This window comes from Asterias amurensis, chromosome 2 (assembly GCF_032118995.1).
Source record: "Asterias amurensis chromosome 2, ASM3211899v1".
Classification (NCBI taxonomy): domain Eukaryota; kingdom Metazoa; phylum Echinodermata; class Asteroidea; order Forcipulatida; family Asteriidae; genus Asterias; species Asterias amurensis.
In genome coordinates this window covers 23,324,396-23,338,021 of record NC_092649.1, presented here as the reverse complement: position 1 = coordinate 23,338,021, position 13,626 = coordinate 23,324,396, and the positions used below count along the sequence as shown (strand labels likewise).

General features: G+C 37.9%; 2 protein-coding genes across 5 annotated transcripts in view; both read right to left on the bottom strand.

The window, feature by feature from the left end:
- Positions 1 to 13,626, bottom strand: part of LOC139954245 (U6 snRNA-associated Sm-like protein LSm3) — a 514,674-nt gene that overhangs the window by 208,458 nt on the left and 292,590 nt on the right. The gene's annotated exons all lie outside the window — the stretch shown is intronic.
- Positions 1 to 13,626, bottom strand: part of LOC139954197 (uncharacterized) — a 55,397-nt gene that overhangs the window by 6,457 nt on the left and 35,314 nt on the right. For 3 of the 4 annotated variants that reach the window (XM_071953905.1, XM_071953904.1, XM_071953906.1), the window contains 5 exons: positions 11,275 to 11,370; positions 8,485 to 8,850; positions 4,928 to 5,068; positions 4,432 to 4,623; positions 2,556 to 2,631 (listed from right to left, as the gene is read on the bottom strand). In XM_071953905.1, coding sequence (XP_071810006.1) covers positions 2,556 to 2,631; positions 4,432 to 4,623; positions 4,928 to 5,068; positions 8,485 to 8,850; positions 11,275 to 11,370 — 871 coding nt within the window. The remainder of the gene's footprint in view (positions 1 to 2,555; positions 2,632 to 4,431; positions 4,624 to 4,927; positions 5,069 to 8,484; positions 8,851 to 11,274; positions 11,371 to 13,626) is intronic. The other variant, XM_071953907.1, reaches the window with a different exon arrangement.

The window sequence follows — 13,626 nt, the reverse complement described above, 5'->3', positions numbered from 1 at the left end:
TAGTCATGTCTAGCACTGCAATTACAGGCAGGGTAGCTTCTTTCTGCCAACATTCAAACAGAAAATGAAATTTGTACAGCTTGTGAGACCTGGACGCAGTGTACACCATACTATCACTTGATTCTGTGTCTTACAACTCTGGAAATAGACTGTGCAAGTCTAACATGGTTTAGTCTGCTATCTTTCTCACTGGGTTGGCCTTCTACAGGTACGATGGCTACCTGTCGGGGTTGGCCTTCTACAGGTACGATGGCTACCTGTCGAGGTTGGCCTTCAACAGGTATGATGGCTACCTGTCGAGGTTGGCCTTCTACAGGTACGATGGCTACCTGTCGGGGTTGGCCTTCTACAGGAACGATGGCTACCTGTCGGGGTTGGCCTTCTACAGGTACGATGGCTACCTGTCGAGGTTGGCCTTCTACAGGTACGATGGCTACCTGTCGGGGTTGGCCTTCTACAGGTACGATGGCTACCTGTCAGGGTTGGCCTTCTACAGGTACGATGGCTACCTTTCGGGGTTAGCCTTCTACAGGTACGATGGCTACCTGTCGGGGTTGGCCTTCTACAGGTACGATGGCTACCTGTCGGGGTTGGCCTTTTACAGGTACGATGGCTACCTTTCGGGGTTGGCCTTCTACAGGTACGATGGCTACCGGTCGAGGTTGGCCTTCTACAGGTACGATGGCTACCGGTCGGGGTTGGCCTTCTACAGGTACGATGGCTACCTGTCGGGGTTGGCCTGCCACCCTTTTGGTGGAATGAAATACCTTTTCAACAAGAAGTGCCTTCAACTTCTGTTTTTCTCTATTTAGATTTGAAAGTGAAAGTGCACGTTTGTGTTAATCACAATGACCATTAACATCACATCAAGGCAAAAGTTGTAAAGCATTTGAAGAAAATGGAAACAGTTACTAATGGCAACTTAAACTAAGCATTTCTCATGAGTGAAAAAAAAACCTCAAAGGGATAGCGCAATTGGTGAATCAAAAGACTACTTTAAAGGTATATCAAAGCTGTGCTAAAATCAGATAGCTATTTGAGGTATAGGCAATAAATGCAATCATTCTTTTATAATTGAGGACAGGTTTTGTATTAATTTTGTTGTACCAGAGATTGAAAATACAACGGGGAGGTATGTGCATTATTACCAGCTTATGGTTTCACTCACCTTAACAAACTGTGTTAAATTGAGTATAACAAAATATTGAAAAAATTTGATAATATTGTTTATCAACAAACGTTACATGTTTAAACAAATTGCAAAGTACAGCTAAAGAGATAACACAATTCTTCACTAATCTTCCATTTTTAATTTTGACTGGAACGTGTAAATGTATTTTACTGAGGAAATCAATGTGTGGTGAAGAGGTTTTCAACTACGGTAGTGGTTTCAACCCAACTAGGCCTGGTTCTTGATAAAGAGGTAAATTATCAAGAACCAGGCCTCGGCGGGTTTAAACCACTAGTTGAAAATCGATTCAACACCCTTTGATTCCCATTCATAAATACCTTTTCGTTCAAAAACATCAACACTTTTGGTCAAAAAGTAAAATAAATGCAAAAATTATAATTGTTCAATGATTTCTTTCAACACAACACCCCTCCAGCTATGAAATGGTAAAGCCCTCCGCCGCCCTCGGGTAAACAACTCCTTATAAGAGAATGATGTGCGCGTCGGGCAAATCGCGTGATGTGGCACAACTGTTTCAGCCGTTGCTCTCGACCAATATGAATGAAGAAACTGTCTTATACGCACAGGTGCAATCGCGCGTGTCACGCCCATGTTTCAACACTTTTACTGGTCATAAACAAAGGTTTATACACACCCACGTGACGCGCTCTCCACCAATAGGAATAGCAAAACTGTCTGAGGTATTTATGAATTAAGAATTTTGAAACGATTTGATGTACCATGACGTACATGTAATGACGAACATGTAATGACATAAGCACAAATATGTTGTCTGGACTTTAACTTAAAACCTTGAAGATTTACAATCACTTTGCTCTAAGATTTCAAGGTTTACAGCAGACTAAAATGAATGGACAATAAAATATCAATCGGAGGCAATAGAGAAAAAAGTTAACTTTCATTTTGAAAACAATGTCAAACATTTCACCATTTCAAGTATCCTGCACACAAACTGGATACTACTTATTTATTTATTTATACATACTAAGATCAAAGCACTTTACACTAATGATAATTACTCAAAGTGTTAGCATAAAAACTTACTTGGTAACAAGCAAAAAACATTTTGAGAAACGGCTCCCTCTGAAGTAATGTAGTTTTTGTGAAAGAGGTATCTTGTCACTCAAAATTTTGAATCTGCTTTAAGACTTCAGGCCTGGAGCCATTTTTAGGCATCTTAAAGCAAATAAATTTGACCAATTGAGTCAACATTTTCACAAATTTTTTGTTTTTTGTATATGTTGGGAAATGTCAAATGAGAATAATAATTACTAAAGGTGTCCAGTGCCTTTAAAGACAGGGGGAAAGATGAATGTATTATATACATGTAAATGTAGATGTGTCCCTTCCAAAGAAAACTTACCTCTTTGATAAACTTCCTCTGAGATTTTGTTAGTGAGTCTGGAAGAACACTCGTCAATTCTTGAAAGGTGATATGCCTAAATAGACGGCAACAAGTTAGAATTGTAACTAATAGTGAAAGGTTGATATGCCTACATAACATGTGAACAAGTTAGAATTGTAACTAAATAGACTACTTAGGTAATAAATTATGCAGACTGTACCTTCTTGGAACCTTGTGTGAATGAACCAGACATTCTACTGATGATACTCGTTTAATAAAGTCTATGACTGTGTGTCAAGGCATTTCACGCGCACCATTTACCATTTACCATTCTACTCCATGGACTATGGTCTGGTTAACAAAATACTTACTCAGAATTTAATGAATCTCACACTTGTACAATATATTTTGAGTCATATAATTGCAAAGTTAAACATTTTACAAAAAAAGGAAGTAGGTGTGCCTAGACTGAATCATTTCTATCGTGTTTTTGTTTGTCAATTTATATTCCCAGAAACAATGCAAAATTTATATGCACAATGGTACAAAACTGAGTGACAACGGCTTTAACTCATTCAAATTACAAAACTAGCTGAAATGTTCTAAAATATCATGTATATTTTACCCCTATTGTGAATTCAGAAAACATCTGATTGTCAACAGAAGTGCAACTTTATGATTTTTTTGGATGATAATAGGTTAGACATACATCATCACAATGTAAAAATGTAACATTCCATGCATCTATACAATAGTGATGCTTAAATCGCATGGGCGCCGCCATTGTTTGCAGAGCGCTGCCATTGTTTTCACGTCAAGTGGTGCCCACACCCTGCTGAATAAATGTGTCCCGGGGTCAATTTCGGGTTACACATGGGTTGGGGGAATGTGTTGTTTGTGATGTCAAAGTTTAGTAACTTTGGGGTTGGGGGCTACCCTTGGGTTGTCAGGGGGTCTGCCCTTTGTGGTGTCACAGTCATAGCGCGAGCATCCAGTAACTTTGCGCGTACGGGGGAGGCACAGAACATGCACAGGATCATTACGAGGATCACAACGGAGGCACGACGGAGGTTTGGGTTATGGGAGGGCATGTGGGGCAGGGAGAGGGTAGGGGCACACAGTGGTACGTCTTTGGAACGGGGGACGGGTAACGGCAAAAAAAATGAACAGGGCTGGGGTAGGGAAATGAAAAAATGAAAAGGGACTATGAAGATATGGGATTTTGGAAAGGAAAATATTAAACTGAACTAACTGGGGAAAATCAACTGTAAAAAGGAAAAGGGCCACTATAAGCGGGACCTGCGCAAAACTGGAAAACATTAGAATGGGGGTATAAACGAGACTGGGAAAGAACCACAAGCGGGCCCCCTGCAAAACTGGAAATTATGAGTTATGGGCAAACAGGCAGGACGGGAGGCAAGGAGGTGTAGGATAATTAGACGGGGAGATGGAGGGACACACGGTGGGACAGGGAGTGGAGGGACGGCAAAATAAATGACAGGCCAAAATAACTGCCTCAACTGCTTCACCTGGTTCCAAAGTTCTCAACTGTCTTAACTAAGTTTTTAAACTCAGATTGCCAACAATCAATATGATGATTTAAGGTTACCAATTGAAGATTCTGGACAATTCATTTTCAACATCATGCTTTTGTTATTCAAAAGGGTATTTAATCTACAACTTAAAAATCAGGCTTTTTTTTTCATTTTCAAATTCAATGTGCATAACAAACAACTAAAGATTTGAAGTTTGAAAGTGTTTAGTTTGTAATACATAAGATAAATACCAACAAAATGGCAAAAATATATCAATATCTTCTTGCCCATTATAAAACTATAAAACAAAACATGGTATCTACAAGGATGGCTGTTATTATGAATGGATGTTTTCTTACCCATCTCTATTTGAGTCCAGCTTGGTGAATTTTGTTGCTAACTCTTCTTTTTGATGAGCTGAGATATGTAGAGTTATATCGATAGATGTGAGTGGATTGGGCGTGGTGATCTTGCAGAATGAAGAGCTCTGATGTAAGCCAAGCCTTCTCGGGTCATCATCTACAATCTCTATCTCCATTTCAGAATTGGGCCTAGTCAATTACACAATAAATCATTTCACAATTTAGATTGGTTATTGTGGGAGCAACCTAGTTGTAAGTATATGGAATCAGATCTACATGTGTATAGACAGAGAGCTCTAAATAGTGAAATGCATTAAAAACACTGAATATTTCCAGGCAGTTTGACCACGGCAGATGAACCCAGGGTTGATATCTTTTGATTTGTTATAGAGTGGTCAAAGAAATCATTATTCAGAGAAGCCTATATTAACAATGATTGATGACAAGGAACAGAAACGCCTTCCCCTATTGTCAAAAGAACCTGAATTTATACCTAACATTGGTTGTAGTAGCTATCTCTCCTTCATCCTTGGTTTCTTCCATTGCTACTTCCACAGGTGTAGAGTTATCAATGGCATCATCTTTCATCTCCATTTCCATTTCATTATCTTCACTTAAAGTAACAGCCTCACTCCTGGCAAACACAAAGAGCAACTTTAGCTATCAAATTTAAGTACCTTTTTTATCTCACAACAACGAACAAACATACAGAATGTTTCATAAAGCCCTTTTCACCCAAGAACCGAAAACCATTGACTATCGTTTTGGGCACATCTGTCCAAAAGATTGGCAGGTGATTTCATGACAAACATTCACACGATCACACACATCGCGTGTCCGCTGCTCCTCAATTATGTAAGATCGCATTGTTGTTTATTTATCAGTTCGCTAGTGCTCTGTCAGTGTCCCCATTAGTGTAATGTAATTGCGGTAGACCACCAATCACTTTCTTGGCACACCAGTTGTGTTTTTTATGCAACTTATCAGCATCCTGACTCCAAAGATGAGTGTATCTGAAAGTATTTTGTTGAAAAATGGCAAGTGGAAAAGGTAAATTCAAGGCTTTCTTTCCTTTAGCAAAACAATCCAAACTATGTAACCTTTTGTTCTGTTAACAACATATCGATGAATACTCTGAATAAACAAACAACCATTCATGACATGTACTGTTTCATACTTTGTGCATGCGTGATTGTTGTGCAATGCTTGGGACCTTTGTTATCGTTTCACACCAGCGATCTCAGCGATTCTAAACAGGGATGCGATTTTTGGAGGAGGTCTTGATCCTGGTTGTTTATTATGCGGGTCCCTGGCGATATCATTAAACGGATTCATTTCACACAACGCAAATTTGCGATTTGATTACACATCCGATGTGATTCATCGTTTAGACACCTTGTGTGAAATGGGCTTAAGGCAACTATCATCCCAGCAAAAACAGACACAGCTGGTTCAGGTATAACAAAAAGGAAAAGAACAAAATGTACAAAACGAGTGATTTCTTTGGCCAATAAAGTCATCAGCTACAAGGGATGTATATCACTAGTCTTGATGTAATAATGAAGTTGGTGTGTTTATTGTGGTCATCAATGCAGAGTAGTGTAGGATTTTGAACTTTGATCAAGTCAAGTCAAACTGCACAATGACATTTATGGTGCAATGGGCAAAATCATTTGACTAATTTACTATAAAAAAAAACCTTGAATACAATTTACAACATCTTTCAATAACGGGTTATTCTTTGAAACTTAAAGGCAGTGGACACTATTGGTAATTGTCAAAGACTAGCCTTCACAGTTGGTGTATCTCATCATATGCATAAAATAACAAACCTGTGAAAATTTGAGCTCAATCAGTCATCGAACTTGCAAGATAATAATGAAAGAAAAAACCACCTTTGTCACGTGAAGTTGTGTGCGTTTAGATGGTTGATTTCAAGACCTCAAGTTCTAAATCTGAGGTCTCAAAATCAAATTCGTGGAAAATTTCAGAGGGAGCCGTTTCTCACACTGTTTTATACCATCAACCTCTCCCCATTACTCGTCACCAAGAAAGGGTTTATGCTAGTAATTATTTTGAGTAATTACCAATAGTGTCCAGTGCCTTTAACATGAATATCTGAACATCTACAATTATTATCTATTATTAATTTTGGTTTTACCCTTGGTTTTACCCTTATGCCTGTGATTTGTTTTCACAGAACTCGAGAAAGTACTAAGTATATACATGTACACTGTAGTGCTAACACACATCGGATCGATGCAAGGGTAAAACCAAAACTAATATTCTTTATATTCCCGCTGCAAATTTATCTATCAGTGCAACACCTATTAATTATAATCCAATATTGAACAATTCCGCTAAATCTTTTGATCATTTGAGTACATTGCAGGTCTACCTAATTCATGTATGGAACATGTATCAGCTGGGACAGAGTGTTATGTTTGACCACCACTTAGATACCAACATGACCAATAAAGAAGTCAAGTTTGTACACACAATATCATGAGTCAAGTTGACAAACATTTTGGTCTTTACACATTGCCTTGGATCGGACGAGTTGGCAGTATGAAAAGCGTTTGTAACCATTTGTTATAAAATGTTTATGGTTGGAAAGATGTTTTGAAAGTAGAATACAATGATCCACACAAATTTGCCTCGAATATGCATGGTTTTCCTTTTGCTTTGCGAACTAACACATTTATGGGAGTCAAAAATTTGACTCCCATAAATGGCCGACCGTATTAGACGACAAGGTAAAAGGAAAACCACGCAATATCAAGGCATATTTGTGTGGATCAGTGTATTTTACTTTTAAAACATCTTTCCAACCATATGCATTTTATAGCAAACGGTTACAAACGCTTTGCAAAGACCAACTTGACCGATCGAAGGCAATGCTCCAATGGCAATGCTCTTCTCTACAGTCTTCCTAAAAACCAGATTTCCCAACTTCAACGGCTTCAAAATACTGCTGCCCGCATTGTGACACTGTCTAGAAAATCCTGTTCTATCACCCCCATTCTGAAACAACTTCACTGGCTCCCTATCTCTCAACGAATCATCTTCAAGCTGATGCTCATTGTTCACAAAGCTCTTAATAGCAAGGCTCCCCACTATATTTCTGAACCGCTTCAAGTTACCACTCCATCAAGGAATCTTCGATCAAGTTCTATGCTTCTCCTCATTGAACCCAAGTCTCGACACTCATGGGGTGACAGGTCTTTTTCTTTAGCTGCGCCACGCATCTGGAACTCCTACCACTTAATCTTCGATCTCGTCTTTGTACCGCAAAATTCAAGTCTCTCCTCAAAACTTATCTTATGTCACAGGTTTTCAATGACTAATTTTGTTGTGTCTGTTTTTCTTTGTGTTGTGTTTTGTTTTTGTTTTTGTTTTTGGTTTTACTGCGCCTTGAACACCCAGCAGGGTGGATATGTGCGCATTACAAGTCTTATTATTGTTATTATTTATCGTGTTCCTTTTAAGACACTGGACACAACTGGTAATTGTCAGAGACCAGTCTTCCCACTTTATGTATCTCAACATATGCATAAAATAACAAACCTGTGAAAATTTGAGCTCAATTGGTTGTGGAAGTTGCAAGACAATAATGAAAGAAAAAACACCCTTGTCACTTGAAGTTGTGCGCTTTCAGATGCTTGATTTTGAGACCTCAAAGTCCAATTCTGCGGTCTCAAAATCAAATTCGTGGAAAAGTACTTCTTTCTCGAAAACTACGTCACTTCAGAGGGAGCCATTTCTCACAATGTTTTATACTATCAACTTCTCCCCATAACTTGTTACGAAGTAAGGTTTTACGCTAATAATTATTTTGAGTAATTACCAATAGTGTCCACTGCCTTTAAACACACCATGCAACCAGTTTAGGGGCTCATAATGACCTATTTCTGGTTACTCTACTTCACTGCTTCCATACTCTATCAAATAAATTGACTTAGCCCAAAGCCTTATTATATGAAATAGGGCTGACCTGATACTGCATGCATCACTGAATGGTTGATCAATATTTGCAAGATGGAAACTTACTTGAGTGGTTCAGACTCCACCACCTTTGTCTCTGCTTTCTTCTGTTCTCGCTGATGAACCATCTCAACTTGACTACTTCTTCTTGATATTTCAGAGTTTCTTTTCTGTCTCTCCACCTGAGACTTCCTTCGCTCCGTTTTCCTAACCGAGGATTGCTCACTTGCAATACTACTATGTCTGTCTGATGTGTTGTGTGACATTGAATGAGAACGTGTGACTTTTGGCAAGGGCTGAGTATACCTTGAAATAGTGCTTTGCATTGTTGTCTTCACGACAGTCGTAGTAGCAGGTGCTGAGTTGGGAAGTTCACATTCTGCCTTTATTTTATTCTGCCATTCTTTCATTCTTCTATTTGTTGAGTGGTCCCTGTAAAGTACAATTTGAACATCAACATACTTTATTGAAAATACATGCATTTTTATTGAGATCTGAGAATACAAAGATAATGTACGAGTAGTTTCAAGTATAACTATAGTTAAAGGGAAAACACTTTTTTATTATTGTATCCAAGCTACTCAACAACAGTAGGCCTACCAGAGGCAATGGAAAGATAACTGGCGGTTCCTGTCAACCAATCTCAAAATTCTTTATTATACAATTTCCTTAATCCTTATACTTTTTATCGAAGTCACATTTATTAGATGCATAGATTGTGCTAACTTGGAAAATATGGATTATATAATTCTTGCTAGCAAATGATGACTAAAATTGTATGACATTTTCTATTGTTTTGGTTTTGTAGGAATAATAAACCTTAATAATTCCTACACACTAACAATCAACACTCACTGGCTTTAAGTTTTGTTCTACTCCTTCATCTTTAAAACCATTGATATTTGAATGTCATCATATTCACTAATAATTAAAACAAAAATACTTGAACATTACAACATTCCCCTTTTCTATTTTTGTTTATTTTTTGTTCTTGCCTGTAGTACGTATTTGTTATTCGGTGTTCGGCTAACAGCCAAACAACTATTGTTATTGTTATGTTTTTTATCTTTCTTTTTTTTCCTCGTGTTCTTCTTTCCCTGCGAACCTTCTCCAGCAATTTTAAACAAAAGTAAAGCTTGTAGAAACTTAAAACAAACTATGTACATTAGGCAAAGTGTCGTGGCTGAGTGGTTAAGATCAATGAATTCAAACTCTGGTGTTTCTGATCAGTAGAGTGTGGGTTCGAATCCCAAGCCGTGACACTTGTGTCTTCTTAAGCAAGACACTTAACCATTGCTTCGTCCTTCAGATGGGACGTAAAGCTGTTGGTCCCATGTGTTGTGTAATGCATGTAAAAGAATCCAGTGCACTTATCGAAAAGAGAAGGGGTTCGCCCCGGTGGTCCTGGCTGTGGCTGCTGTACGCGCCGTAGCACCTTGTAAACCATTATAGGGTGCTAACTAATTGGGTCTCAAAATTCATCACTGCAATAACCTATCTTTATGAAAGTTTGTACATACTCAGCGCCTTGAGTACTACCATGTTTGGTAGATACGTGGGCTATATAAGACTTCGTTATTATTATTATAGGCAATAGTGAGCAAATGAAACCGCCACTTTTTGGGAATGATGACGTCATAGATGACGTCATAGCAAGGTTTTTAAAGTTGAAAAACAACTGCTTTTCGCTGTATATCACTCATATTAATGCTATATGTTCATACTTGGGCATCGGATAGATAAAGACTTGGATAACATTTGAAAAGTTAACGCCAAAATCGTATGACCTTCACTTCCGGTCGTTACCTTGGGTCAAAGTTCGCCATCGCATTTTTTCATCAAAAAACAACTTTTGAGCTTTAAAACAAAAGTAAAGCTTGTACAAACTTAAAACTTACCATGTACATAGGCACTAGTGCGTAGATGAAACCGCCACTTTTTTGGATTGATGACGTCATTGATGACGTCATGACAGGGTTTTTAATGTTGAAAAATTACTATTTGCTTGTTGCTGTATCTCAATGAATGTAAAAGCTATGATGTTAATACTTAGGCATCGGATAGATAAAGACTTGGACAACATTTGAAAAGTTAACGCCAAAATCGTACGACCTTAACTTCCGGGTCGATACCCTGGGTCAAAGTTCGCCTTCGTGTTTTTTTTTCATCAAAAAACAACTTTTGAACTTTTAAACAAAAGTAAAGCTTGTACGTACTTAAAAGTTCTTATGTACATAGACAATAGTGAGTAGATAAAACCGCCCCTTTTTTGGAATGATGACGTCATTGATTACGTCATGGCAAGGTTTTTAATGTTGAAAAACACCATTTGCTTGTTGCTGTATCTCAACAAATATAAAAGCTATGACGTTCATACTTGGGCATTGGATGCATATAGACTTGGGCATTATTTGAAAAGTTAACGCCAAAATCCTATGACCTTTAGTTCTGGGTCGTTACAATGGGTCAAAGTTCACCTTCGTATTTTTTCATAAAAAAAATACTTTTAAGCTTTTAAACAAAAGTAAAGCTTGTACAAACTTAAACTATGTACATCTATAGGTAGTAGTAAGTAGATGAAACCGCCACTTTTTTGGAGTGATGACGTCATTGATGACGCCATGACAAGGTTTTGAAAGTTGAAAAATGACCATTTGCTCGCACAAACATATTGCATTTGTAAAGAAACAAAGGAGTTGTTAACGAGTGTGATACAAGTTTAACTATACAATAACAACACATTGTATAAAAAGTCATATTTATGGTTCAATGTTTTTGAACTACATCATCACGATACGTCCAACCAAACACCGTAGTTTTGTAATAAACAAAAATTCTATTTCTAGTTATTCTTACTCTGGTAAGTTGATGCCTCTGCCCATATACAGCTCTTGAGCATTTGGAGGTAGAGCTATTTGCCTAATTTTGTCAGCCTCATCACGATAGTCGTGTCTGAAAAAAAATCAGAGGATACTTCTTTTATATCAAATTGGCAAACATAATTGAACTAATGTAAATTTTAAATGTTAAAACGCTTCCATACACTTTGCTTTAATGAGGGTACGTTTGTATTTCTGTTCCATGTCCCTTCTCATCCCCCCCCCCTCCCTCCGAAAAAACCCAAAAAGTTACACAAGCTCTTTTTGTTCACTTGGTAAATCATGGACTTTGTCTTTGTTCTCCCATTAGCTTGTTTGTTTTTTAGCTATGCCCCTACTGGTTTGTACATGAAAGTGAAACAAGAATAAAAAACACATGGATCCCCTGGTACTTTTTGTTTGACACAAAACATAATGTGCGCAGATTTACATTAAACTTACACGGTGTGAAGGTTTTGTTAGTAGGAAGCTTCCATCGAACTATTTCTTGCTGAAGTGCTGTAGTTTTTGTAATAATTAGTAAGTAAAACAATGTCACAGAAATAATTCTCTTCTCAGGAGACGGAAATAATTTTATCAAGTACTACATATTTACGCGACTCTACTGAAAACATTGCTCTGTGGTTTTCATTTTGTTCTCAAGAACTTGACGACTAATTATCCCCCTCCAACAAACACAAACGCAAATATAAACACTGCCCCTCCCCCCCCCAACAAACACAAACGCAATTCTGTAAACACCCCCTCCAACATACACAATCAAAAGTATGTAAACACCCCCCTCCAACATACACAATTACAAGTAAACACCCCCTCCAACATACACAATCACAAGTATGTAAACACCACCCTCCAACAAACACAATCACAAGTAAACACCCCCTCCAACATACACAATCACAAGTATGTAAACACCCCCCTCCAACATACACAATTACAAGTAAACACCCCCTCCAACATACACAATCACAAGTATGTAAACACCACCCTCCAACAAACACAATCACAAGTAAACACCCCCTCCAACATACACAATCACAAGTATGTAAACACCCCCCTCCAACATACACAATCACAAGTATGTAAACACCACCCTCCAACAAACACAATCACAAGTAAACACCCCCTCCAACATACACAATCACAAGTATGTAAACACCCCCCTCCAACAAACACAATCACAAGTAAACACCCCCTCCAACATACACAGTCACAAGTATGTAAACACCCCCCTCCAACAAACACAATCACAAGTAAACACCCCCTCCAACATACACAATCACAAGTATGTAAACACCACCCTCCAACAAACACAAACGCAAGTAAACAACGGTAGATGTTGGTTTCAAAATGCTGCGAGTCGATGGACTCGTGAAAAGGATCCGTTGTAATCGGTAATCAACATAGCACGGCAACTAAGATTTGTTTGTGTATTTTTTGTTGGGTAATCAATACTGATGTTCCGATGTTTACGAGTTTCGCTCTTTGGTTCAGACATTTATTTCATTTGTTATACTCACTACCATTAATATACAAAAAGGGTATTGTTTTATTGCTGATATTTTAACAAAGCAATGCATATCCAGTAAACGAATTGGTCATCAACGAAAGTGGTCCAATTGTAAAACAGGTTTGTCCAACATGTTCCATTCATTATAGAGTAGCATAGGTGTAGCGGTTATGTTTTTATACCAACCCCCTAATTTTTTTTCCCCATTTTTTTTTTTTCAATCAGTGACTGGCAGTCAGAACACAAAGGTTTCACCCAGATTTTCTAATTTTATCATATTTTTACATGAAGCTTTGTTAAATTTATTTATGATTTTTTAAGGTAAAATACCAGTGAGTCCCTTATTTAATTGTGCACTCTGGGCGTGCATACGGAAGTGTACTATGCTGCTGCTTTGTGCGTACAGTTTACAAACTTATCAACGCCGAGGGTTGATTTGTAAAACGGTTATCTCAACGCCTTGTCATTCGAATGAAGCCCATCAAAGACTGCCATTCCCTAAACAAAGGATTCATGTAGCATAAGTGGTTTTATCATATTTTTATAAACCCCCATTATATTGATTTATTTCAGATTTTCCAAAAATTACACACCACGAGTCCCTTTGCAGCATACTGTGCGTGTACTACACTGCCATGCGTACAACAGTTTACGATTTCATCAACGCCACGGGTCGATTTGTAAAACAGTTTATCAACACGTTATCATTCAAACGAAGCCAATCAAAGACTGTCATTGCCTAAACAAAGGCATTACTGATTTTATCATATTTTTATAAAGCTTCATTATATTTTTATTTCAGATTTTTGAAAATTACAC